This window comes from Ranitomeya variabilis, chromosome 4 (assembly GCF_051348905.1).
Source record: "Ranitomeya variabilis isolate aRanVar5 chromosome 4, aRanVar5.hap1, whole genome shotgun sequence".
NCBI classification, from domain to species: Eukaryota; Metazoa; Chordata; class Amphibia; order Anura; family Dendrobatidae; genus Ranitomeya; species Ranitomeya variabilis.
In genome coordinates, this window is record NC_135235.1 from 649,714,824 (window position 1) to 649,742,174 (window position 27,351).

A 27,351-nucleotide genomic window follows, 5' to 3' on the forward strand; every position below is an offset into this window, starting at 1 on the left:
AGAAATGGCTCATTTCATGACTGACTATGTAGAACAGTGTGCTCAATTTCTCACAGTACACATCATACACACACGGCTCCACTTGGTACACAAATGGCACCACCCTGTACATGTCGTATACACGGCTCCGCTCCGCATAAGTTGTACCCACACACGGCTCCGTACACCTCGTACACACACGGCTCCACTCGATACACCTCGTACACACACGGCTCCGCTCCGTACACCTCGAACACACACGGCTGCGCTCCGTACACCTCGTACACACGGCTGCGCTCGGTACACCTCGTACACACACTGCTCTGCTCCGTACACCTCGTACACACACGGCTCTGCTCCGTACACCTCGTACACACGCGGCTCCGCTCTGTACACCTCGCACACACCGCTCTGCTACATCCACCCTGTAAACCCCTCCTGACCCCACACAGAAACTTCCCCTCATCCAGCACCATGACAACCAGCACAGCACAGTCCTGCATACACTGAGGCCCCTGATCATGTGACCCCTGACTCCTCCCCTCCTGTGACCTCATCACAGGTCCTGTGCGCACAGAACAGCCATATATGTGGTGTGCGGCTCTGCAGGTGGAGGTAGGTGCTGGAGATTCCCCATTACTGGGCGGGGGCAGGGGGCAGTAACCCCTCCATTCCCGGAGATAGTGCCCCCAGCTCTGCCATGTGTATATAGATATATGCCAACTACAAGAGCAGGGACAGATTGTGGTGAGTGCAGGAACAGGAAACAGCTGGGGCAGACTCATTATTAGACACACACCAGCTGAGTCTGGCTGTCCTCACTGACTATAATGAGCTCCACTAACATTTGGTCAAGTTTCTCATCATATGTCACATCTAAGTTCTTTTTTTGGAAAGTCCTCACCCAGGCCATCTCCTCAGCATTCCTCTCTGACCGCAGGCCATCTCCTCAGTGTTCCTCTCTGACCTCAGGCCATCTCCTCAGGGTTCATCTCTGACCTCAGACCATCTCCTCAGCGCTCCTCTCTGACCGCAGGCCATCTCCTCAGCATTCCTCGCTGACCTCAGGCCATCTCCTCAGTGTTCTTCTCTACCCTTAGGCCTTCTCCTCAGCATCCTTCTGTGACCTCAGGCCATCTCCTCAGCATTCCTCGCTGACCTCAGGCCATCTCCTCAGTGTTCCTCTCTACCCTTAGGCCTTCTCCTCAGCGTCCTTCTGTGACCTCAGGCCATCTCCTCAGCGCTCCTCTCTGACCTCACACCATCTCCTCAGTGTTCCTCTCTGACCTCAGGCCTTCTCCTCAGCGTTCCTCTCTGAACTCAGACCATCCCCTCAGCATTCCTCTCTGACCTCAGGCCATCTCCTCAGCGTTCTTTTCTGCCCTGAGGCCATCTCCTTGATGCTTCGTTTCATTACACAGGAAATTGAAAAAGATAGAAAAGCTGTTAGATAGTGTAGTTAGAGAATGGCAGGGAGTTTTTAATAGAGGTATATTAGAAAATAGCTTAGATTATGACACTAAATATATGAGGATTTAGTATGAAATTTAGTTTGACTTCAGACCACCGCTCTAACTTTAATGATGTGCTCTGTCGGACATAATTTTCAGAAATATCCGTCTTTTTCAGGTAGGAACTGCGTTCATGTTATATTTCATGAGAAAAGAAACCTCTACATGACATAGCTCCTCACTTGTTTTCCCTTATTACCTCTAGTAATTTTGTTATTACATGGGATCTTTATGATGTTACATCGTCATCTTCTTCCCATTCAGGTCCCTACAATATTGGATCCTTTCCGTGAAGATCTTCTATAAGAGAATTTTCCTGATTGACCCGTCAAGGATGGATAGTGGCAGGAAAGAGATGGCAAAGAGGCTGTTAAACCTCACCCTAGAGATCCTCTTCCAGCTTACTGGAGAGGTGAGAGATTCTGATGACGTCACATTACATCATTCTTATCTATGGGAATAACAGATGGACCGAACTGGAGAGGTGAGGACTCTGGAAATGTCTGTACAGAAATTTATTAATGTGTTTTTCCATAAACAGGATTACACAGTGGTGAAGAAGACCTCTAGTGAGCGCTGTCAGGACCCTGTGTCTGAGGAATGGGGAAGACCCCTGAGCCCAATCAAGGCGGCTCCACCTCACCCCCTGATACATAAGGACATCAATGACCAGAAAATCCTAGAACTCACCAACATGATGATTGAGCTGCTGACTGGAGAGGTGACACTGCTGGGAATACTGAGCTATATTACAGTAATGCTATGAAGGGATCTGGTTGATGACGTTATCATTGTATGTGTCAGGTTTCTATAAGGTGTCAGGATGTCGCCATCTATTTCTCCATGGAGGAGAGGGAATATTTAGAAGAGCACAAGGATCTATACAAGGACATCATGAAGGAGGAGTGGGAGTATTTAGAAGGACACAAGGATCTGTACAAGGATGTAATTGTGGAGGTTCCCCAGCGCCTCACATCACCAGGTAATTGATATGAATAAATTCACTTCTTTAATAATAAGTGCTGAAGTAAAGCTAGTATTACAGAATTTTCAAACACCCAGGGATAACCCTTTCCCGCCGTGGCCCTTTTTTTGTTTTTGCGTTTTTGTTTTTCACTGCCCTCCTTCCCAGAGCCATAACTTTTTTATTTTTCCGTCAAAATGGCCATGTGAAGGCTTATTTTTTGCGGGACGAGTTGTACTTTTGAACGACATCATTGGTTTTACCATGTTTTGTACTAGAAAACAGGAAAAAAATTCCAAGTGCGGTGAAATTGCAAAAAAAGTGCAATCCCACACTTGTTTTTTGATTGGATTTTTTGCTAGCTTCACTAAATGCTAAAAGTGACCTGCCATTATGATAAAACTGACCTGCCATTACGAGTTCATAGACACCAAACATGTCTAGGTTATTTTTTTATATAAGTGGTGAAAAAAATTAAAAACTTTGCTAAAAAAATAAATAAATACGCGCCATTTTCCAATACCCATAGCGTCTCCATTTTTTGTGATCTGGGGTCGGGTGAGGGCTTATTTTTTGCGTGCCGAGCGGGCGTTTTTATTGATATCATTTCGGTGCAGATACGTTCTTTTAATCGCCTGTTATTGCATTTTAATGCTATGTCGCGGCGACAAAAAAACCGTAATTCTGGCGGTTTGATTTTTTTTCTCGCTTCGCCGTTTAGCGATCAGGTTAATACTTTTGTTTTATTGATCAGGCGATTCTGGATGCAGCGAAACCAAATATGTGTAGGTTTGATTTTTTTTATTGTTTTATTTTGGATGGGGCGAAAGGGGGGTGATTTAAACTTATATAGTTACATAGTTACATAGTTATTAAGGTTGAAAGAAGACTGTAAGTCCATCTAGTTCAACCCATAGCCTAGCCTAACATGCCCTAACATGTTGATCCAGGGGAAGGCAAAAAAACCCCATGTGGCAAAGAGTAACTCCACCATGGGGAAAAAAATTCCTTCCCGACTCCACATACGGCAATCAGACTAGTTCCCTGGATCAACGCCTTATCAAGGAATCTAGTGTATATACCCTGTAACATTATACTTTTCCAGAAAGGCATCCAGTCCCCTCTTAAATTTAATTAATGAATCACTCATTACAACATCATACGGCAGAGAGTTCCATAGTCTCACTGCTCTTACAGTAAAGAATCCGCGTCTGTTATTATGCTTAAACCTTCTTTCCTCCAGACGTAGAGGATGCCCCCTTGTCCCTGTCTCAGGTCTATGATTAAAAAGATCATCAGAAAGGTCTTTGTACTGTCCCCTCATATATTTATACATTAACATAAGATCACCCCTTAGTCTTCGTTTTTCCAAACTAAATAGCCCCAAGTGTAATAACCTATCTTGGTATTGCAGACCCCTCAGTCCTCTAATAACCTTGGTCGCTCTTCTCTGCACCCGCTCCAGTTCAGCTATGTCTTTCTTATACACCGGAGACCAGAACTGTGCACAGTATTCTAAGTGTGGTCGAACTAGTGACTTGTATAGAGGTAAAATTATGTTCTCCTCATGAGCCTCTTTTAATACATCCCATTATTTTATTTGCCTTTGTAGCAGCTGCCTGACACTGGCCACTGAATATGAGTTTGTCATCCACCCATACTCCCAGGTCTTTTTCATTGACGGTTTTGCCCAGAGTTTTAGAATTAAGCAAATAGTTATACATCTTATTACTTCTACCCAAGTGCATGACCTTACATTTATCCCCATTAAAGCTCATTTGCCATTTATCAGCCCAAGCTTCTAGTTTACATAAATCATCCTGTAATATAAAATTGTCCTCCCCTGTATTGATTACCCTGCAGAGTTTAGTGTCATCTGCAAATATTGAAATTCTACTCTGAATGCCCCCTACAAGGTCATTAATAAATATGTTAAAAAGAAGAGGGCCCAATACTGACCCCTGTGGTACCCCACTGCTAACCGCGACCCAGTCCGAGTGTGCTCCATTAATAACCACCCTTTGTTTCCTATCCCTGAGCCAGCTCTCAACCCACTTACACATATTTTCCCCTATCCCCATTACTCTCATTTTATGTAACAACCTTTTGTGTGGCACCGTATCAAAAGCTTTGGAAAAGTCCATATATACTACGTCCACTGGGTTCCCTTATATATTTTTTTATTTTTTTTATATTTTTAAAAATATTTTTTTTTACTTTTGCAAAGCCTCAATAGCCTCCATGGGAGGCTAGAAGCTGGCATAGCCTGTTCGGCTCTGCTACATAGCAGCGATCATCAGATCGCTGCTATGTAGCTGAAATGCAGGCTTGCTATGAGCGCCAACCACAGGGGGGCGCTCACAGCAGGCCGACATCAGTAACCATAGAGGTCTTAAGGACCTCCATGGTTACCATCCTGATGCATCGCCGATCATGTGATGGGGGTAGGCGATGCGCTCATTTCTGGCCGTGCGGCCGGAAGCGCCGGTTAAATGCCACTGTCAGCATTTGACAGTGGCATTTAACAGGTTAATAGCGGCGGGTGAATCGCGATTTCACCCGCCGCTATTGCGCGCACATCAGCTGTACAAAACAGCTGACATGTCGCGACTTTGATGTGGGCTCAGCGCCGGAGCCCATATCAAAGCAGGGGACCCGACATGCGCCGTACTAGTATGGGGGGGCATGTCGGGAAGGGGTTAAAGGGTTGATTGTGACTAGTAGGATCGCTATTTCCAACAGGGGGAGCTATAGAGTTAAGTCCTCTTTTTCTTTGAAGAGGCAATTTGAATATTACATTTCCCAGAGGAGCATTGGACGGCGAATAAGCCTCCTTACCTTGACAAGCCAGAGCTGGTATGTCACTCTCCACAAGGAGAAACCTTACCCCTTAGACCCCAGTCCAGAGCCTCTCACCTAGCCAAATCCGTTCTCATGCTTCGCACTGATGAGGGCCAACAGCCCGAAACACCGTGTCTGCGAATTGAGATACTGATTTGGCTTTTATCCTAAGTCATATTGCACGACTCGTTAAAGGGTTGATTGTGACTTGTAGGATCGCTGCTTCCAACAGGTGGTGCTGTAGAGTTCAAGTCCTCTTTTTCTTTGAAGAGGCAATTTGCATAAACCTATATAATGAGTCTGTAAATATGTTTACATCATTTTGTGATGGCTATGATAATAATTGTATTTTTTTATTTCTATTGCTCCAACATATTCCACAGTATTTTACAATTCATAGGGGACTTGTACAGAAAATAAAGATATGACAGAGTAACACATAATTCTACACATACCAAGAGAAGTGAGGGTCCTACTCACAGTCTTATAATCTATGAGTAAATAGATGAAACCACCAAAGGTGAATGGTGAAAAGTGTGGTTAAGCCATCAATTTAACATACAGGGTATTCAAATAACGCTGCATGAACTGGTCACCAGCACAGAGTGCTACTAAGTGTATGGAGGGTGTATAAACAGATAATGCCAGATTCTGAGGAAAATGTAATAAGGACAAAGAGGAAATAGTTAGTTTGATACTGGTAATTAATCAAATTGTCTATAGTAGTTCACTCGAGAACAAGCGCAGCACAGGAGACGTTTTGGAGAAAGCAGGAGGAGGTTCAGATTGTTAAGGATGTTAGTCTTAAGGTAGCTTCACACTAAGCGACGCTGCAGCGATACAGACAACGATGCCGATCGCTGCAGCGTCACTGTTTGGTCGCTGGAGAGCTGTCACACAGACCGCTCTCCAGCGACCAACGATGCCGAGGTCCCCGGGTAACCAGGGTAAACATCGGGTTGCTAAGCGCAGGGCCGCGCTTAGTAACCCGATGTTTACCCTGGTTACCAGTGTAAAATGTAAAAAAACAAACAGTACATACTCACATTCGCGTCCCACGGTGTCCGGTTCCCTGCACTGACTGAGCGCCGGCCCTAACAGCAGAGCGGTGACGTCACGCTGTGCTGTGCTTTTACTTTACGGCCGGCGCTCAGTCAGTGCAGGAAGCGGACGGCGAGGGACGTGTGACAGACATCAGAAGGTGAGTATGTACGGTTTGTTTTTTTTACTTTTACGATGGTAACCAGGGTAAACATCGGGTTACAAAGCGCGGCCCTGCGCTTAGTAACCAGATATTTACCCTCGTTACCATTGTAAAACATCGCTGGCATCGTTGCTTTTGCTGTTAAACACAACGATACACGCCGATATGACGACCAAATAAAGTTCTGAACTTTAACCAGCGATATCACAGCAGGATCCTGATCGCTGCTGCCTGTCATACTCAACGATATCGCTAGCCAGGACGCTGCAACGTCACGGATCGCTAGCGATATCGTTTAGTGTGAAGGTACCTTTAGGTCATTAGTGAAATAGAGAGCATAGCGAGGTTGGTAGACAGAGATGACGCAGAAGATGTTGGATGACGCAAAACTGTGGCAAGCTTGGAGCGTTAGAATAATAAGTGTATATTGTAGTCAATAGCGGAAGGTCAACCAGTGTAAAAAGTGACGCAGGGTGAAGGCATCATTGTAGCCTTTTCTTATTTACTGCATTATTCCTATGTCCTGTTACATGTAAATATATACTGTACCTCTTCAGATTTTGTACAAAAAACCAAAAGATAGTCAGCTCACCTGAATATCGGCTATTCCACACCTGTTCCTGCACGGAAAAGTTGAGCACTCAGTCCACAGAAAAATCGATGAATCCAGCAGGAATGTAGTAAAATCACTAAATTTATTTCTTCATTTTTTAAAAAAAAAAAAAAAAAGGAAAGGGTTGTATCCTATGATACACCACTTGTAAATAAGTTATAATTTCTTACAGCATTATGCACACATGGCAGCGTTCTTCCGACGCGTTTCGACTAACGTCTTAATCATGGTCAGATTATAGCATGGGACAGAAAGATTTTTTATTTATTTATAGTATTGTTCCCCAACCCCAGTCCTTAAGGCCCACCAACAGGTCATGTTTTAAGGATTTCTTTAGTAATGCCCAGGTGATAATTTGCAATACAAAAGAAATCCTGAAAACATGATCTGTTGGTTGGCCTTGAGGACTGGAGTTGGGGAGCACTGATTTATAGCACAGGCAGCCACTCCTGCTGTCACTTTTATTAGAGGCAACAGGTGTAGGCTGATGAGATTAATAGTCCCATCTGTCGCCATCTGCTGTTATTGTTATCACTTGAATATAACTCTCTCATTCTCCTGTGATCACCGTCAGAGCAGGGAAGATTGATGAGAGCAGTCTCCAGTGCCTGGGAACAGCGCTTACTGTAACGCTTCTTCCCTGGGGCCGTACATGTGGTACTGATGAGGCACATGGTTGCCACACATGTGCTCCAAGTATTACACTCACGGACACTGTCATCTCTGGTACAGTTTTTTTTCCAGTACCAGAAATATCAGGACGTGTGAAACCGGCTTAACATGTATGAAACGTTTTTGGTTTTGTAAGGGTACGTTCCCACGGGTTGGACGCCGCGTACATCCACAGCATCCAGATGTTACAGCATAGTGGATGGGATTACGAAATCCCATCTCCACTATGCGGCCAGAGATGCCTGCAGATCACCCACGGAGATGGACATGCGGTGGCGTCTTTCCAGACTTCAGCATGTCAATTTATCTTGGGTACATGCGAGACTCCACAAGATAAATGTCACCCATATAATGTAATGGACGCGGTGATTCCACACGGTTCAATGAACACATGCGGAATCACCTGCGTTCAAAAGCCCGCAGTGCTTTGGACATAGTGGACATGTGCTGCATCCAAAGCACTGCCGATTCCTGACAGTGTGCACATACCCTAAATGTTATTCCTTGCTGATGAATGAAAAAAAAACTAATGTCATATAGATGGCAAACTTAAGACAATAGAGATGAAAGTCTGTTTTTTACCCTTTGCCACGACAGCACCCACTGGAGAGAATAAAAGGGGCGGTCCGCCTCTCCTCCTCAGTTTAGGTTTCCTGTTCCCAGGGGACAGGTTTCTCTGGATTCTCAGAAGACCATACCTGGGCCAGGGGCATCCACCTGTGCGGTCTCTGCGGGAACGGCAGGGGATGCGGTCCAGATGCAGCATCTTTGGAGTTTCCGTTAGACGGCTCCCCCCTCTTCTGACCGGCACAGTGAGGGCTGGATCCGGGAGAGGCCACCCGGTCTCACTGAGGAGCGCTGCGGTGAGGTGCAGGCTAAAAAGAGCTCCGGGACGTCGGACGGCATATGAGGGTCCGCCGCACAGTCGTCAGAAGCAGCAGCAGCTGGAAACGCCGCTCTATAGCACGGGCCGAGGTGGGACGCGGCCGCGCATGCACAGACCGGCGAAAAGCTCCATTACCTGCCCGGAAGTGATCTTAGCACTTCCGGGGCATACAGCACAGCGGTGGGGGAAAGCGCGGTTTCGTGCATGCGCAGTACACCGCTAGAAAAAAAACAATCCGGATCTTCTGCTTAAAAAGGGGGATGGTTGCGGGCGCACAGGCGATGCAACATGTCATCCCCAGGCAAGACGGTGGACCCAGCGGGTGATTCAGCCAGCATGAGGTCCTTGAACGTCAGCCGTAAGAGTGATGCCGCGGATTCAAGGTACAGAACGGCGCTTTGGCCACCTGATCCAGTACCATACAGCTTCACTGGGTGAGTGTAAAATCGCTCTACCTATTAAGCTGACACTCTTTTTCACAACATTTTTCCCCCCAGGCCAAAAAGAAACAAAAATCCAAACATAAACAGTGTGCGTTGTGTGATCAACCTCTCCCAGAATCCTACCCTAAAAAACTCTGCAAGCAATGTATTAGTGAAACCATGAAGGTCCATCTATGTCCGTTATGGATATACGGGCCATAAACAGGGAAGAGTTACAAGCCATCACGCAAGCCAACGTACCCCTTACGAAAATTAGTAGGGAAAAAATAGCGTCCAGCTCTGAGTCCGATGATGATCATGCAATTAACTCGGACTCCTCACACGCATCATCCTCATCTTTATTACCATCAGATATTGAAGGTCAGTCTTGTTTTCCCCTTGATGGGGTAGATAACCTAGTAAAATCAATTAGAAACACAATAGGTTGTGAAGATACAAAGGATGACCAGACGGCGCAAGATATCATGTTTGCAGGGTTAGCGGAGAGGAAAAGGAGAGCTTTCCCAGTAATCCCTGCGCTTAAAGCATTGATAAAGAGAGAATGGAAAAAACAGGACCAGAGAGGTTTTCTCCCGTCAGCCTCCAAAAGGAAGTACCCCTTTAGTGATGATGAGCTTATATCATGGACTAAGATCCCTAAAGTGGACGCAGCGGTCTCCTCCACTTCAAAACAATCAGCTTTACTAGTTGAGGATGCAGGCCTACTCTCTGATCCCCTAATTCGGAAAGCGGAATCGTCATTAAAAAGATCATGGGAAGCTTCCACGGGCATATTTAAGCCAGCAATTGCCAGCACATGTACTGATAGATCCATGCTCGTCTGGATTGATCAATTAGATCAACAGATTGAACAAAGAGTCTCTAGACAGAAATTGCGGGATGCTATACCATTGATTATAGGGGCAGCAGCCTTCATGGCCGATGCATCAGCTGACTCTCTACGCCTTGCAGCAAGATCAGCAGGTCTAGTAAATAATGCCAGACGAGCCTTGTGGATGAAGAGTTGGAAGGGGGATACGCAGTCGAAGACCAAAATCTGTGCTATCCCGTGTGAGGGTGAGTTTCTCTTTGGGAAAGCTTTGGATGATACCCTTAAAAAAGGAAAAGAAAGGAAAAAAAGCCTTCCCTGACCCCTCAATTCCTTTCTATAGGAAGACTTTCAGGAGGAGACCATTCTGGAAAAGGAGACAAAATGAAAGACCAACGCGGTGGGCCACAAAAGAAGAAAAACAAAGGGGTACTATGTTTAACGGACCCCCCTTCCGCTGAGACAATAAATATTAGAACACCAGTCACCCCAGTAGGTGGTAAACTAAAATTATTTCTCCCTAAATGGGAAAAAAATAACATCAAATCCGTGGATTCTAAATATCATTAAGGAAGGAATTAAGAGAATTCCTCCAAATCCCCCACGATTCATTCATCATAACAACCCTTAGCTCATCGATACAACAAAGGGCCCTTGAACTTGAGATACAGAGCCTGATAGATAAAAATGTTTTAGTAAAAGTACCAAAGGGACAAGAGGGTAGGGGGTTCTACTCTCCATTATTTCTAATCCCAAAGCCCGACGGTTCATTCAGAACAATTATCAATCTTAAAAAACTCAATACATTTATTAAAAATTATAAATTAAAAATGGAATCGATTAGATCCACCATTAAGTTACTTTATCCAAACTGTAAAATGGGGGGCATTGATTTAAAAAATGCTTACTACCATCTCCCTTTCCACAACAGATATCAAAGGTACTTCAGAGTCGCAGTAATCCTCGAAGGGGAGGTTCATCATTTCCAGTACACGGCCATGCCCTTTGGCCTCTTCACGGCACCAACAATCTTCACCAAAGTAATGTTAGAGGTGATGGCCTACCTTCGTCAAAAGGACACTTTAATCATCCCCTATTTGGATGACTTTTTAGTTGTCGGAAATTCATCTCTTCAGTGTGCTAAACGCTTAGCTTACACTGTCTAATCTTTACAGGACCTGGGCTGGATCATTAACTCTGAAAAATCCAGACTTATTCCACTTTCCCTCCAGACATTTTTAGGATTTCATCTAGATTCTACAAAACAAAGATGTCTACTCCCTCAGGTAAAAATATCACTAATAGAGAAAAAAAGTAACTGCTGCAATTCATAAACCCCAAATGTCCCTGAGGGAAGAAATGTCCTTATTAGGATCCCTTTCTTCCTGTACTCCAGCTGTCCAGTGGGCACAATTCCATACCAGAACATTGCAACACCAAATTCTTCGGGAACAGAAAAAACTCTTTGGCCACCTTGAATCTAAGATAACCTTATTGCAGGATGTTATAGCCTCCCTGATATGGTGGTTAGATAGTAGGCATTTATCGGAGGGGGTCCCTTGGGTAATTACACCATCCCACACTTTAACTACTGATGCTAGTCCCCACGGGTGGGGCGCACATATAGGAGATAGTTTCTGCCAGGGAATATGGAATGAAGAGCAAATTCAATATTCATCTAATCTGAAAGAACTAAATGCGGTAAACTATGCATTATGTCAATTTATTCCACAGCTTTGAGGAAATCAGTCTGTTCAGACAACACTACGACAGTGGCTTACTTAAACAAACAAGGGGGTACTCGATCGAACGCTTTACTGTTTTCCACAGAGAACATCTTGAACCTGGCTGAAAAACATCTGTTGTCTCTCTCTGCCCTCCACATCAGGGGAGAGAACAATCAACAGGCAGACTTCCTAAGTCGACACATTCTACATCAGGGAGAATGGTGTCTAAATCATCGCATCTTTCACAAGATAACATTACTATGGGGCCATCCTCAGATAGACCTGTTTGCTTTGAGACAAAACAGACAAGTGGAGAAATTTGCATCTCGGTCCCGTGCAGATCACCCGGACTTTCTAGATGCTCTTCAAATACCCTGGCAATTCAATCTAGCATATGCCTTTCCTCCGATGATTCTACTACCTCAAATCATACGGAAAATCCATGAGGAGCACGCCAGGATAATATTAATAGCACCATTTTGGCCCAAGAGACCATGGTTCTCATGCCTGCAATCAATGTCAGTGACAGACCCATGGGTCCTTCCCCCAATCCCAGACCTCCTCTCTCAGGGACCTTTCTTCCACCCCCCAAGTGGACAGCCTCCACTTGACGACCTGGAATTTGAAAGGCAGATACTAAATTCTAGAGGTTTTTCAAGAGGTGTAATTGATACACTCCTGCTTAGCAGGAAACCATCTACTACAAAAATCTATACCAAAATATGGAAAAAATTTCTTCAGTTCCATACAGGTTCCGACCCCTCAGAAATTCCAATAAGACCTATTTTAGAATTCTTACAAAAAGGGAAAGAGTTAGGTCTTTCTGTTAATATGCTAAAAGTCCAAGTATCTGCTCTAGGCGCCCGCTATGGCCATAATATTGCAGGGAATAAATGGGTGTCTCGTTTTATCACAGCCTGTGAACGAGTTACTCCTGTCCACATCCCGAGAGTATCTCCTTGGGATTTAAGCCTAGTCCTAGACTCTCTTACAGAACCTCCGTTTGAGCCTAGAGATACAGCGTCTCTAAAACACCTATCGTTAAAAACAGCCTTCTTAGTAGCACTAACATCGGCTAGAAGGGTCAGTGACATTCAGGCTCTGTCAATAGATCCACCTTTCCTTTTATCATTTCAGGACAGGCTAATTTTAAAACCAGACCCCTTATACCTCCCTAAGGTAGCTGGAAAATTCCATAGATCACAAGAGATACATCTTCCAACTTTCTTTAAAGACCTCTCCACTCCTGACGAACAAAAATTTCACACTCTAGATGTCAGGAGAGTAGTTTTACAATATATTGAAAGAACTAGTAGTTGGAGGCAGTGTAGGGCTCTGTTCATATCCTTCCAGGGCAAAAAGAAAGGGTATGGAGTCACAAGAGCCACATTGTCCCGATGGAATAGAGACGCTATCCGGCTGGCCTACTCCATGAAAAATAAGGAACCTCCGGGGGGTATTAAAGCACTTTCTACCAGAGCTATGGCATCTTCCTGGGCCGAAAGAGGAAACGTTCTAATAGAGGACATATGCAAAGCGGCCACGTGGTTGGCTCCTTCTACCTTCTATAACCACTATAGGCTTGATCTTTCATCAACTTCTGACCTACACTTTGGCAGGACTATCCTCAGCACGGTGGTCCCTCCCTAGGTGTTGGTCTCTGGAAATCTCTCCAGTGGGTGCTGTCGTGGCGAAGGGTAAATAGCCAGATTACTTACCGGTAATGCTCTTTTAATGAGTCCATGACAGCACCCAGTCACATCCCTCCCTAGTAAATTAAAACCAATTGAATTACTGTTTTTATAGAGTAAATAAGTTTAAGATATATACTGTAAATATTTGCCTAATACTGGCGGTCCTCTGGGTACTCTGAAAATGAAACTGAGGAGGAGAGGCAGACCGCCCCTTTTATTCTTCTGTAGTTTTCCTGTTCCTTGGGGTGGATCCCTATCTCTCCAGTGGGTGCTGTTCTGGACTCATTAAAGGGAGGGTGCCGTGATTTTAGTTTTTGTATTAATAATTATTGATTATATAATCAATTATTTTTAATACAAAAGTAAATGTACTACTTTCATACTTTTTTATTTATTCACTTTTACCACTGGAGGCTGCCATTTTCATTAGTGTGGGTGTAAGTGTCTGGGCACGACACTTGCACACCTCACTTACGGCAGCCATGGACATAGGAGACTGCAGTCGGGCCCGACCGCATCTCTTTCTTTGAGGCCGCTCCTCCTGCCTCTCAGCTGTGACTTGGACACGCCCACTGGGCTGCTATGTCACAGCTGTGAGAGGAGATCGTGGCCGTTTTGTTTATTTTCCTCTGTCATCGCACACACAGCTCAGTGGGTGCGATGGCAGGAGCTGCCAGGGAGAAGCTGCTGCTGGGAAGCAGGGGCCGAGGTGAGTATCTGCAGCGAGGAGCGGTGATTGCAGCCTGTGCTTAGTATTACAGTACAGGCTGCAATCACTGCCGACCTGTTCAGAGCACAGCAGGGAGATCGTCACACTGCTCTGCCCTGAACATGATTCAGCACTTCCTGGGAGAGGACAGAAGGTAAGTACAGGGTTTTTATTTTCTTATGCATATACCACTGCTGCCTGCCTCTATATACCACTGCTGCCTGCCTCTATATACCACCTACCACTGCTACCAGCAGGGCCGTATTTGCCACTAGGCACTTGAGGGCACGTGCCTAGGGCGGCAGGATGCAGGGGGGGCGGCACCTGAACAAGGTTTTTTTTTTTTTTTTCGTTTTTTTTTTTTTTTTCAATAGTCCGGGGCTTGCCCGCCCACCTCCCTGCTCCCTCCGCCTCCACCCACCTACGTCTTCTGGCTGCGGCGGGTCTCAGATCCCATGTACTGCACAGGGAGCCAGAAGCGGAAACACGTCAAATCATAGGGCCCGCCCCCTCCTCGCTCAGGCGCCAAATTCAGTTGCTGCCTGACAGTGCACCCGCCCACCTCAGTGTCCTGGCTGCTGGGGATCACATCCTGGATCACGTCCCTCTGCTGTACCCCGGCCGGACTGCTGGTGCCTTCACTCGGGGATCGGAAAGGCAGAAGCCCTCTGCCCATCAGGACCTGCGAGCGGCTGGCGGTGGGGGGCGCCATCCTGGGCTATAGGAGAAGAGCAGCTGAAACTTCTGGAGTTGGGAGAAGCCTCCACCTGGATCCCGGCAATTTACTGTGAAGTGCTGAAGCCCAGGACAGCGGTCAGCAGGGCAGCACAGACCTGGCACCAGCATGCCTCTCTCCAGGAATCCAGGCTGGGTGATCCTGCCCATCACGCTGCCAGCATTCTCTTTACCGGGACGTGGATAGTGTAAGTGCACGGCAGGGGCTCGGGGCTGCTCTGTGATGGGGGCGGTATAGCCGGGGAGCACTGATCAAAGGAGTCTATGTGTTGGAGAGAAAGGTAATGATGTGTGAAACGTCTTGGGGGAGGAATGGGGGCTGATACTGCTCTGTGCACCTCCAGGGGTTGCCAATGCCTGCAAGTCCTGGCACCTTCATCATGTCACTGTACCGTCAGCAGATGGTCTGCAGCCGCCTGTCATGTAAGGGTATGTGCACACACTGCGGATTTTGCTGCGGATCTGCAGCAGTTTCCCATGCATTTACAGTACCATGTAAAGCAATGGGAAATGAAATCCGCAGTGCACATGCGGAAAAAACCGCGCAGAAACGCAGCGGTTAATTTTCCGCAGCATGTCAATTCTTTCTGCGGATTCCGCTACGGGTTTACCCCTGCTCCAATAGAAATCTGCAGGTGAAAACTCGCAGAGGAAACCGCAAAAGAAACCGCGGTAAATCCACAGTAAAAACCGCAGCGGTTTTTCACTGCGGATTTTGGAAATCCGCTGCGGAAAATTCCACAATGGAATTCGCAGCGTGTGCACTTAGCCTAAGGGTCATTATGGGGGAAAATACTAGGTGGTCCCTAGAAGGTCATAGACAGGTCCAATATGAGCCCTGCCATCCATAATGACACTACCCTGGCATATGGTCTGCGCCTACATGTGGGGTTGTCAGCATTTATGACTGATTTTTATTGTGACATTTCTGATATTTAGCATCTTGTCCACTATTTTCTTTTAGGCAGCGCTGTACATAGTGGGGACGGGATGTATGGAACTGTTAGTCTATGTTCACATGTTGCATTTTTTTTATGCAAATTTAAAGCTGCATTTAAGCTGCTTACAAAAAGCAGTCTTTGCTGTGTTTTGTTGTCTCTCGTGCATGCTGATAAAGTTTAGTGCCTCTCCACCTCCCCAAAAAAGTCTGATTTAACTCTAAAGGTACCGTCACATTAAGCGACGCTGCAGCGATCTAGACAACAATCCCGATCGCTGCAGCGTCGCTGTGTGGTCGCTGGAGAGCTGTCACACAGACAGCTCTCCAGCGACCAACGAAGCCGAAGTCCCCGGGTAACCAGGGTAAACATCGGGTTGCTAAGCGCAGGGCCGCGCTTAGTAACCCGATGTTTACCCTGGTTACCGGTGTTAAATGTAAAAAAACAAACACACAGTACATACTCACATTCGCGTCCCCCGGCGTCCGCTTCCTGCACTGACTGAGCGCCGGCCCTAACAGCAGAGCGGTGACGTCACCGCTGTGCTTTGCTTTCCGGCCGGCACTGACACACAGTGCAGGAAGCTCTGAGCAGCAGCGCGGACGCCGGGGGACGTGACAGACATCAGAGGGTGAGTATGTAGTGTTTTTTTTTTTTACTTTTACAATGGTAACCAGGGTAAATATCGGGTTACTAAGCGCGGCCCTGCGCTTAGTAACCCGATATGTACCCTGGTTACCATTGTAAAACATTGCTGGCATCGTTGCTTTTGCTGTCAAACACGACGATACACGCCGATCTGACGACCAAATAAAGTTCTGGACTTTCAGCAACGACCAGCGATATCACAGCAGGATCCAGATCGCTGCTGCGTGTCAAACACAACGATATCGCTATCCAGGACGCTGCAACGTCACGGATCGCTATCGTTATCGCTGCAAAGTCGTTTAGTGTGAAGGTACCTTACTGTAAGTCACTGTCGACAGTATCTGCATTAGTCATGCCAATGGGGGAGGCAGCACTAAAAGTGCCTAGGGCGGCATAAACTCTAAATACGGCCCTGGCTACCAGCCCCTATATACCATACCACCTACCACTGCTACCTGCCCCTATATACCACCTACCACTGCTACCTGCCCCTATATACCACCTACCACTGCTACCTGCCCCTATATACCACTGCTACCTGCCCCTATATACCACCTACCACTGCTACCAGCCCCTATATACCATACCACCTACCACTGCTACCTGCCCCTATATACCATACCACCTACCACTGCTGCCTGCCCCAATATACCACCTACCACTGCTACCTGCCTCTATATACCACCTACCACTGCTGCCTGCCTCTATATACCACCTACCACTGCTACCAGCCCCTATATACCATACCACCTACCACTGCTACCTGCCCCTATATACCACCTACCACTGCTACCTGCCCCTATATACCACTGCTACCTGCCCCTATATACCACCTACCACTGCTACCAGCCCCTATATACCATACCACCTACCACTGCTACCTGCCCCTATATACCATACCACCTACCACTGCTGCCTGCCCCAATATACCACCTACCACTGCTACCTGCCTCTATATACCACCTACCACTGCTGCCTGCCTCTATATACCACCTACCACTGCTACCAGCCCCTATATACCATACCACCTACCACTGCTACCTGCCCCTATATACCACCTACCACTGCTACCTGCCCCTATATACCACTGCTACCTGCCCCTATATACCACCTACCACTGCTACCAGCCCCTATATACCATACCACCTACCACTGCTACCTGCCCCTATATACCATACCACCTACCACTGCTGCCTGCCCCAATATACCACCTACCACTGCTACCTGCCTCTATATACCACCTACCACTGCTGCCTGCCTCTATATACCACCTACCACTGCTACCAGCCCCTATATACCATACCACCTACCACTGCTGCCTGCCCCAATATACCACCTACCACTGCTACCTGCCTCTATATACCACCTACCACTGCTACCTGCCTCTATATACCACCTACCACTGCTACCTGCCTCTATATATCACTGCTGCCTGCCCCTATATACCACCTACCACTGCTACCAGCCCCTATATACCACTGCTACCTGCCTCTATATACCACCTACCACTGCTACCTGCCCCTATATACCACCTACCACTGCTACCTGCCCCTATATACCACCTACCACTGCTACCTGCCTCTATATACCACCTACCACTGCTACCTGCCCCTATATACCACCTACCACTGCTACCTGCCCCTATATACCACCTACCACTGCTACCTGCCTCTATATACCACTGCTGCCTGCCCGAATATACCACCTACCACTGCTACCTGCCTCTATATACCACTGCTACCTGCCTCTATATACCACTGATACCTGCCTCTATATACCACCTACCACTGCTACCTGCCTCTATATACCACTGCTACCTGCCTCTATATACCACTGCTACCTGCCTCTATATACCACTGCTACCTGCCTCTATATACCACTGCTGCCTGCCCGAATATACCACCTACCACTGCTACCTGCCTCTATATACCACTGCTACCTGCCTCTATATACCACCTACCACTGCTACCTGCCTCTATATACCACTGCTACCTGCCTCTATATACCACCTACCACTGCTACATGCCTCTATATACCACTGCTACCTGCCTCTATATACCACCTACCACTGCTACCTGCCTCTATATACCACTGCTACCTGCCTCTATATACCACTGCTACCTGCCTTTATATACCACCTACCACTGCTACCTGCCTCTATATACCACTGCTAGCTGCCTCTGTATACCACTGCTAGCTGCCTCTGTATACCACTGCTACCTGCCTCTGTATACCACCTACCACTGCTGCCTGCCTCTGTATACCACTGCTGCCTGCCTCTATATACCACTGCTGCCTGCCTCTGTATACCACTGCTACCTGCCTCTATATACCACTGCTGCCTGCCCGAATATACCACCTACCACTGCTACCTGCCTCTATATACCACTGCTACCTGCCTCTATATACCACCTACCACTGCTACCTGCCTCTATATACCACTGATACCTGCCTCTATATACCACCTACCACTGCTACCTGCCTCTATATACCACTGCTACCTGCCTCTATATACCACCTACCACTGCTACCTGCCTGTATATACCACTGCTACCTGCCTCTATATACCACTGCTACCTGCCTTTATATACCACCTACCACTGCTACCTGCCTCTATATACCACTGCTAGCTGCCTCTGTATACCACTGCTAGCTGCCTCTGTATACCACTGCTACCTGCCTCTGTATACCACCTACCACTGCTGCCTGCCTCTGTATACCACTGCTGCCTGCCTCTATATACCACTGCTGCCTGCCTCTGTATACCACTGCTGCCTGCCTCTATATACCACTGCTGCCTGCCTCTATATACCACTGCTACCTGCCTCTATATACCACTGCTGCCTGCCCGAATATACCACCTACCACTGCTACCTGCCTCTATATACCACTGCTACCTGCCTCTATATACCACCTACCACTGCTACCTGCCTCTATATACCACTGATACCTGCCTCTATATACCACCTACCACTGCTACCTGCCTCTATATACCACTGCTAGCTGCCTCTGTATACCCCTGCTTCCTGCCTCTGTATACCCCTGCTACCTGCCTCTATATACCACTGCTACCTGCCTCTATATACCACTGCTACCTGCCTCTATATACCACTGCTAGCTGCCTCTGTATACCACTGCTACCTGCCTCTGTATACCACCTACCACTGCTGCCTGCCTCTGTATACCACTGCTGCCTGCCTCTATATACCACTGCTACCTGCCTCTATATACCACTGCTAACTGCCTCTGTATACCACTGCTACCTGCCTCTGTATACCACCTACCACTGCTGCCTGCCTCTGTATACCCCTGCTGCCTGCCTCTGTATACCCCTGCTTCCTGCCTCTGTATACCCCTGCTTCCTGCCTCTGTATACCCCTGCTACCTGCCTCTATATACCACTGCTACCTGCCTCTATATACCACTGCTACCTGCCTCTATATACCACTGCTAGCTGCCTCTGTATACCACTGCTACCTGCCTCTGTATACCACCTACCACTGCTGCCTGCCTCTGTATACCACTGCTGCCTGCCTCTATATACCACTGCTACCTGCCTCTATATACCACTGCTAACTGCCTCTGTATACCACTGCTACCTGCCTCTGTATACCACCTACCACTGCTGCCTGCCTCTGTATACCCCTGCTGCCTGCCTCTGTATACCCCTGCTTCCTGCCTCTGTATACCCCTGCTTCCTGCCTCTGTATACCCCTGCTACCTGCCTCTGTATACCACTGCTACCTGCCTCTATATACTACTGCTACCTGCCTCTATATACCCCTGCTTCATGCCTCTATATACCTCTGCTACCTGCCTCTGTATACCACTGCTAGCTGCCTCTGTATACCACTGCTACCTGCCTCTATATACCACTATCTGCCTCTATATACCACTGCTACCTGCCTCTATATACACCTACCACTGCTACCTCTGTCCTGTGTAGCTAATCTAGTCCTGTGTAGCTAATCTAGTCCTGTGTAGCTAATCCTGTCCTGTGTACTGTGTCCTCAGCAGTCAGTATCACACAGGACAGGATTAGATACACGGCTCAGCAGTTGGTATCACACAGGACAGGATTAGATACATGGCTCAGCAGTCGGTATCACACAGGACAGGATTAGATACACAGCTCAGCAGTCGGTATCACACAGGATTAGATACACAGCTCAGCAGTCGGTATCACAGGACAGGATTAGATACACGGCTCCGCAGTCTGTATCACACAGGATAGGATTAGATACACGGCTCAGCAGTCGGTATCACACAGGATAGGATTAAATACATGGCTCAGCAGTCGGTATCAGGACAGGATTAGATACACGGCTTAGCAGTCAGTATCTAATCCTCTCCTATGCACTCCTCTGCCCCCTGCGTGTCTTTTCCCATTGTGGTTTATTATTTTTGTTGTGGGAGATGAGGGAGTCGAGGATTATGCATTCGGTATGGTTTAAAAAAGATTAATAAAGGACTTTATTCTGGCCGAGTCTTTATTTACAATACAACTATAGAATTAGTAATGGATGGGTGCCTTATAGACGCCTCTCCATTACTAAGCCGTGGGCTTGATGTCACCGGACAATATGAAGGTGACATTAACCCCACAAATATGAACCCCACTTGCTACCCCTACAGGGCAAGTGGAAATTGCCAGGCAAAGCGCCAGAAAAGGTGCATGTAAAAGGTGGCTGAGAGCTGATGTTTTTAGCCTGGGGGGGACAATATCCATGCCCCCTTCCTAGGCTATTAATGTCAGCCCGCAGCTGTCTGCATAGTATTTGATGGTTATTAATTATAGGGGGCCCCACGTCTTTTTTTGGGGGGTGTCCCCCATTTTAATAGCCAGTAAAGGCTAAGTATACAGTTGGGAGCGTGTGAGTGTGAGCACACCCTCCCCCCCCATAGATCAGTACACTGCTCTCCTGAAATATTGTGCTCCTGTCACTCTGCTCCTTCCACCATACGTCTGTGACCTCCCTAGAGCAGCACAATACCATATGGATCACGTATAATGCCGCTATATATATTTATCACATAATACTCCCATAGAGACCAAACATTATGCCGAGATATTATATATATAATATCACACATTATGCCAAGTATTGTGTGATCTATGTGACGGTATTATGTGTGATCTATATGGCGGTGTTATGTTTGATCAGTGTTGTGGAATGATGTAAAAACTATATGACGGTGGTATATGAGAACTGTATTGTGGGATTATGTGTGATCTATGTGGCAGTACTAGGTGAGAATTATATGGCGGTATTTTGTGTGATCTACACTCACTGGCCACTTTATTAGGTACACCATGCTAGTAACGGGTTGGACCCCTTTTGCCTTCAGAACTGCCTCAATTCTTCGTGGCATAGATTCAACAAGGTGCTGGAAGCATTCCTCAGAGATTTTGGTCCATATTGACATGATGGCATCACACAGTTGCCGCAGATTTGTCGGCTGCACATCCCTGATGCGAATCTCCCGTTCCACCACATCCCAAAGATTTCATGTTGTTTACGCCAAATTCTGACCCTACCATCCGAATGTCGCAGCAGAAATCGAGACTCATCAGACCAAGCAACGTTTTTCCAATCTTCTACTGTCCAATTTCGATGAGCTTGTGCAAATTGTAGCCTCAGTTTCCTGTTCTTAGCTGAAAGGAGTGGTACCCGGTGTGGTCTTCTGCTGCTGTAGCCCATCTGCCTCAAAGTTCGACGCACTGTGCGTTCAGAGATGCTCTTAGGCCTACCTTGGTTGTAACGGGTGGCGATTTGAGTCACTGTTGCCTTTCTATCAGCTCGAACCAGTCTGCCCATTCTCCTCTGACCTCTGGCATCAACAAGGCATTTCCGCCCACAGAACTGCCGCTCACTGGATTTTTTTTCTTTTTCGGACCATTCTCTGTAAACCCTAGAGATGGTTGTGCGTGAAAATCCCAGTAGATCAGCAGTTTCTGAAATACTCAGACCAGCCCTTCTGGCACCAACAACCATGCCACGTTCAAAGGCACTCAAATCACCTTTCTTCCCCATACTGATGCTCGGTTTGAACTGCAGGAGATTGTCTTGACCATGTCTACATGCCTAAATGCACTGAGTTGCCGCCATGTGATTGGCTGATTAGAAATTAAGTGTTAACAAGAAGTTGGACAGGTGTACCTAATAAAGTGGCCAGTGAGTGTATATGGTGGTATTATGTGAGAACTGTATGACAGTATTGTGTGATCTATTTGATAGTATTGTGTGTGATCTATATGGCGGTATTATGTGAGAACACTATGGCAGTATTACCTTCAGAAAGCGGACCCATTCTATGGTGGTTCTGGCTGAGCACCTGCACGCGGGTCTGGGGTAATAGAGGGGCAGCATGACCTCCAGTTAGGTGCAGTCAAGGGAAGGCTGGTGAGGCAGCTGAAGAGAGGGGTCTCATTTTTATCGTTACTATATGGCTACATTTCCTTCCCAGCGTCACCCCAGACTGCGCCTGTCGTCTCACTTTCACACATCGCCAGGACAGGATGGAGAAGACAGGATCTGAGGAGGGGAATGGGGTCTTTGAATGCAGAGTCTGGATCAGAACAGGCCATCAATCCGCAGAAATGTTTCCTGGATTTCTGTGGAGCAGACGGTCCATCCATGTGTATAAAAGACAGCGTTCTATGTACAATCCCTGGCTGCTCCGCGCACCAAACAGGGTGCCCCCCATAGACCAGCACACTGCTCTCCTGAAATACTCTGTGCTGCTGTCACCCTGCTCCCTCCACCACATATCTCCCAGAATCCTTGCTGCCTGCCATCCTCGGTGACTGTCTACTTGTCAGTACAAGGCTGCCGTCACACTAGCCGTATTTGGTCAGTATTTTACCTCAGTATTTGTAAGCCAAAACCAGGAGTGGGTGATAAATACAGAAGTGGTGCATATGTTTCTATTATACTTTTCCTCTAATTGTTCCACTCCTGGTTTTGGCTACAAATACTGAGGTAAAATACTGACCAAATACTGACCGTGTGACAGCAGCCTTACTCTGCAGTCACCAACAAAATGGCTGCTCACTGTGTTCCTGAATATCATCCTCTTATCCCTTAGCAAACACCCAGAAGGGAAGGAGAGGAGCCATCACACACGTCAGCAGACTCCGCCCATAATTACTGCAGTGCTGTAATGTGAGCTGTATGTACGCTAGGTTTTTCTGAAATTTCAGCAGCTGCTCCCCCTAGTGTTTAAAAGTGGAAATTCCAAAACTTTTCAAATTATTTTTCATATTTTACTGAATTATAAACAAATGATAATATTTTTTAAGAAAATTTTAACATTAATTCTTTACATTTTTACAATTGCTGTAATTTTTTTTTTTTTATGGCACCTTCCCTTTAAAAGAGCATTACCGATAAGTAATCTGGCTATTCTGGCTATGTAGTTATGTAGGTTGAAAAAATGCAAAGGTCCATCCAGTCAAACTTTCTCCATCAGTTCTACATTCTCTATTATGATTACTTATAACCCACAATGCCACTTGTGACAAGCCCTTTTTTAAATGTTGTTGTAGTATTTGCCATTATTGTCTCCTACGGACAGCATTCCACTGTCTTACTGCTCTAACTGTGAAGACTTCTTTCACATTTAGCTGCCAGAATCGCCTTTCCTCCATCCGTAAGGAATGGTCCATGGTCTTTTGTACAGTCTTTGGAAGGAATAAGTAATGTGCCAGTCCTTTGTATTGCCCACACTATGTACTTATGGTTGAAAATCAGATCTTTTTTTATACTGTTGTGTGAACTTGGTTTTATCGTGAGATTGTGATCTGTTTAAAACCACCGTTTTAAGTTGGACATGGTATTGGTATAATGTGAATGAAGATTTCCCAGTTTTTTATGACAGAAGATGTCAGGAAAAAGAGGAATTTAGCTGATAGTTTTCAACATACAGTACTTGATCGTTTTGTGTGGAAGGGTTAAACCTCCCATTCTCAGAGTGGTCAGTAGGGGGCCAACCTAAAGCCTGTGGTAAGACTTAATCTGTTAATGATTGAATTGTGCTATATGCTTTGCAACTTATATGACTTTTTTGTACATAAATGTTATAAAATACAAATCTTTAATATTATATAACAAAAAAAAAAAAAAAAATCTCTTATTTTTGCTAGGTGATCATATAAGAAGCTTGAAAAAATATGGGATATCTACAGATTTTACAGCAGATCACCGTGGTGTCCCACAAAGTACATATGAACCGCAAGTCATTACCCCATCTATACCTGCAGCCACTCAGAACGTGTATAAATTATGTTACCCTGTCCAACTGGTCTTTGTTCCTAATTCACTACAGACTGTTAATCAAATAAAAAATGAAAATAAGCTTATTTTACCCCCAAAAAATGAAAATAAGGATGTTGAACATCAAAGAATTCAAACGGGAGAGACTTCATGTTCATTTTTTCAAATGACATGTGTTCCAGAGGAAAGTCATGTTAGAAATGAGGAAAGTCACCCAGTGGGAAAGACATTCCAATGTTCCGAATGTGAGACATGTTTTGCAGATCAATCAAGTCTTGTTTTACACCAGAGAATTCACATACGGGAGAAGAGCCTTTCATGTTCTGAATGTGGGAAACGTTTTAAACAGAAATCTGATCTTGTTATTCATCAGAGAATTCACACAGGGGAGAAGCCATATTCATGTTCAGAATGTGGGAGATCTTTCAACCAGAAAACACATCTTAATAGACACCTGAGTGTTCACACCGGAGTGAAGCCGTATTCATGCCTTAAATGTGGGAGATGTTTTGCTCAGAAATCAGTTCTTGAAGTACATGAGAGGAGGCACACAGGGGAGAAACCATTTTCATGTTCAGAATGTGGCAAAAGTTTTCATGTGAAATGGGATCTTGCTACACATCTGAAAATTCATATAGGGAAGTAACCATTCTCCTTTTGGTACACATTTGTGTTATTGACAAGTAAAGTAATAAAGCATACAGCAATTATAGCAAAGCTTTGAAAAAGAACTCATTGTTCGAAACGCGTAGCCTGCTGCTACTCATTCTCCTGTGAACCATGTCATTGGACTTTGGATTTTATCTTCAATAAATTTTGATATTTTTGGAAGCTGGATTTCTTTTTCCTTTTACTCTACAATTTATAACATTACTAGATATACCGTATATACTCGAGTATAAGCCGAGATTTTCAGCCCAAATTCTTGGGCTGAAAGTGCCCCTCTCGGCTTATACTCGAGTCACGGTCGGCGGCAGGGTCGGCGGGAGAGGGCGCTGAGGCATACTTACCTGCTTCCGGGGCTCCTGGCGCTCCCCCTGCCCGTCCCACGGTCTCCGGGTGCCGCAGCTCTTCCCCTGTTCAGCGGTCACGTGGGACCGCTCATTAGAGAAATGAATATGGACTCCACTCCCATATGGGCGGAGCCGCCTATTAATTTCTCTAATCAGCGGTAACGGTGACCGCTGACAGAGGAAGAGGCTGCGGCACCGAAGACCAGCTGTCCGGGGGAAGGAGCGGGACGCCGGGAGCAGGTAAGTACCACACGCCGGGCACCCGGCGTCTCTCCGCACTGACTGTGCAGGTCAGAGGGCGCGATGACGCATATAGTGTGCGCGCCGCCCTCTGCCTGATCAGTCAGTGCAGAGAGACGCCGGGACGCTGAGGAGCTGCAAGCAAGAGAGGTGAGTATGTCATTTATTATTTTTATTGCAGCAGCACAGCTTTCTATGGCACATCTATGGGGCAATAATGAGCGGTGCAGAGCACTATATGGCACAGCTATGGGGCAATAATGAACGGTGCAGAGCACTATATGGCACAGCTAATGGGGCAATAATGAACGGTGCAGAGCACTATATGGCACAGCTATGGGGCAATAATGAACGGTGCAGAGCACTATATGGCACAGCTATGGGGCAATAATGAACGGTGCAGAGCACTATATGGCACAGCTAATGGGGCAATAATGAACGGTGCAGAGCACTATATGGCACAGCTATGGGGCAATAATGAACGGTGCAGAGCACTATATGGCACAGCTATGGGGCAATAATGAACGGTGCAGAGCACTATATGGCACAGCTATGGGGCAATAATGAACGGTGCAGAGCACTATATGGCACAGCTTTCTATGTTACAGCTATGGGGCAATAATGAATGGTGCAGAGCACTATATGGCACAGCTATGGGGCCATAATGAACGGTATGGAGCATTTATTTTTATTTTTAAATTCACCGGTAGCTGCTGCATTTTCCACCCTAGGCTTATACTCGAGTCAATAAGTTTTCCCAGTTTTTTGTGGCAAAATTAGGGGGGTCGGCTTATACTCGAGTATATACGGTAACTACAGTTCAAACTTCTGTTTGGCAATCATTAATAACTGTTTGTTAGAAAAAGGTTGGGCTATCATTTTTTTATTCTTTACATGCATACCACAGAGTTACTGCTCTGGAAATCAAATCACCTTAGAAAGAATATCTGTTATTACAGTCCAATAGGTGTGACTAGAACACTACCATACTTGACTCATAAACTTTGGGTGCACCTGAAGTAGCATACATGAAATTTTGATGACCAAACTCTAACCACTTTGAAAGGACCCATTAAAATGTTTGGGGTTTTTTATGTGTTACCTGTTCGTCCCCTTTTAACAAATAGGATGTGTGTCCATGATATTTTGTGGGTTCATTTTCATGACTTATTTGTATTGCAGCCCATAGGTGCGTGATAGTGATAACCCGACATAATGACCAAGTTTAGTTTGCGCTGTGTTACGGAGGCCTCCACTTCACCCACACCCCTCGACCCGGCAACAAACATGGTGGAGGAATGGGTCTTCTCCTTTCTTCTAACTGCACCTTTAACCCAATCCCACCTCTACCCTCCCTTATCCTCCCCTCTTTTGAAGTCCATTCTGTCCGCATCTACTCTCCCTCCAACCTCCAAGTGGCCATCATATACCAACCTCCAGGTCCAGCCAT

The 27,351-nt window shown here is 46.2% G+C and overlaps 1 protein-coding gene across 1 annotated transcript; it reads left to right on the plus strand.

Moving 5' to 3' along the window:
- Nucleotides 1–569: 569 nt before the first annotated feature.
- Nucleotides 570–25,477, plus strand: LOC143766186 (oocyte zinc finger protein XlCOF8.4-like). The gene is made up of 5 exons (XM_077253662.1): nt 570–594; nt 1,755–1,902; nt 2,032–2,211; nt 2,295–2,472; nt 24,519–25,477. The coding sequence occupies exons 2-5, from the start codon at nt 1,825–1,827 to the stop codon at nt 25,292–25,294; spliced, it is 1,212 nt and encodes a 403-aa protein (XP_077109777.1). The 5' UTR covers nt 570–594; nt 1,755–1,824; the 3' UTR covers nt 25,295–25,477.
- Nucleotides 25,478–27,351: the final 1,874 nt, after the last annotated feature.

Coding starts and splice junctions, on each gene's coding strand:
- LOC143766186 (XM_077253662.1), top strand. CDS start 1,825: ATGGATAGTGGCAGGAAAGAGATGGCAAAGAGGCTGTTAAACCTCACC. Junction 1,903..2,031: donor TCTTCCAGCTTACTGGAGAG/GTGAGAGATTCT, acceptor TTCCATAAACAG/GATTACACAGTGGTGAAGAA. Junction 2,212..2,294: donor TTGAGCTGCTGACTGGAGAG/GTGACACTGCTG, acceptor TGTATGTGTCAG/GTTTCTATAAGGTGTCAGGA.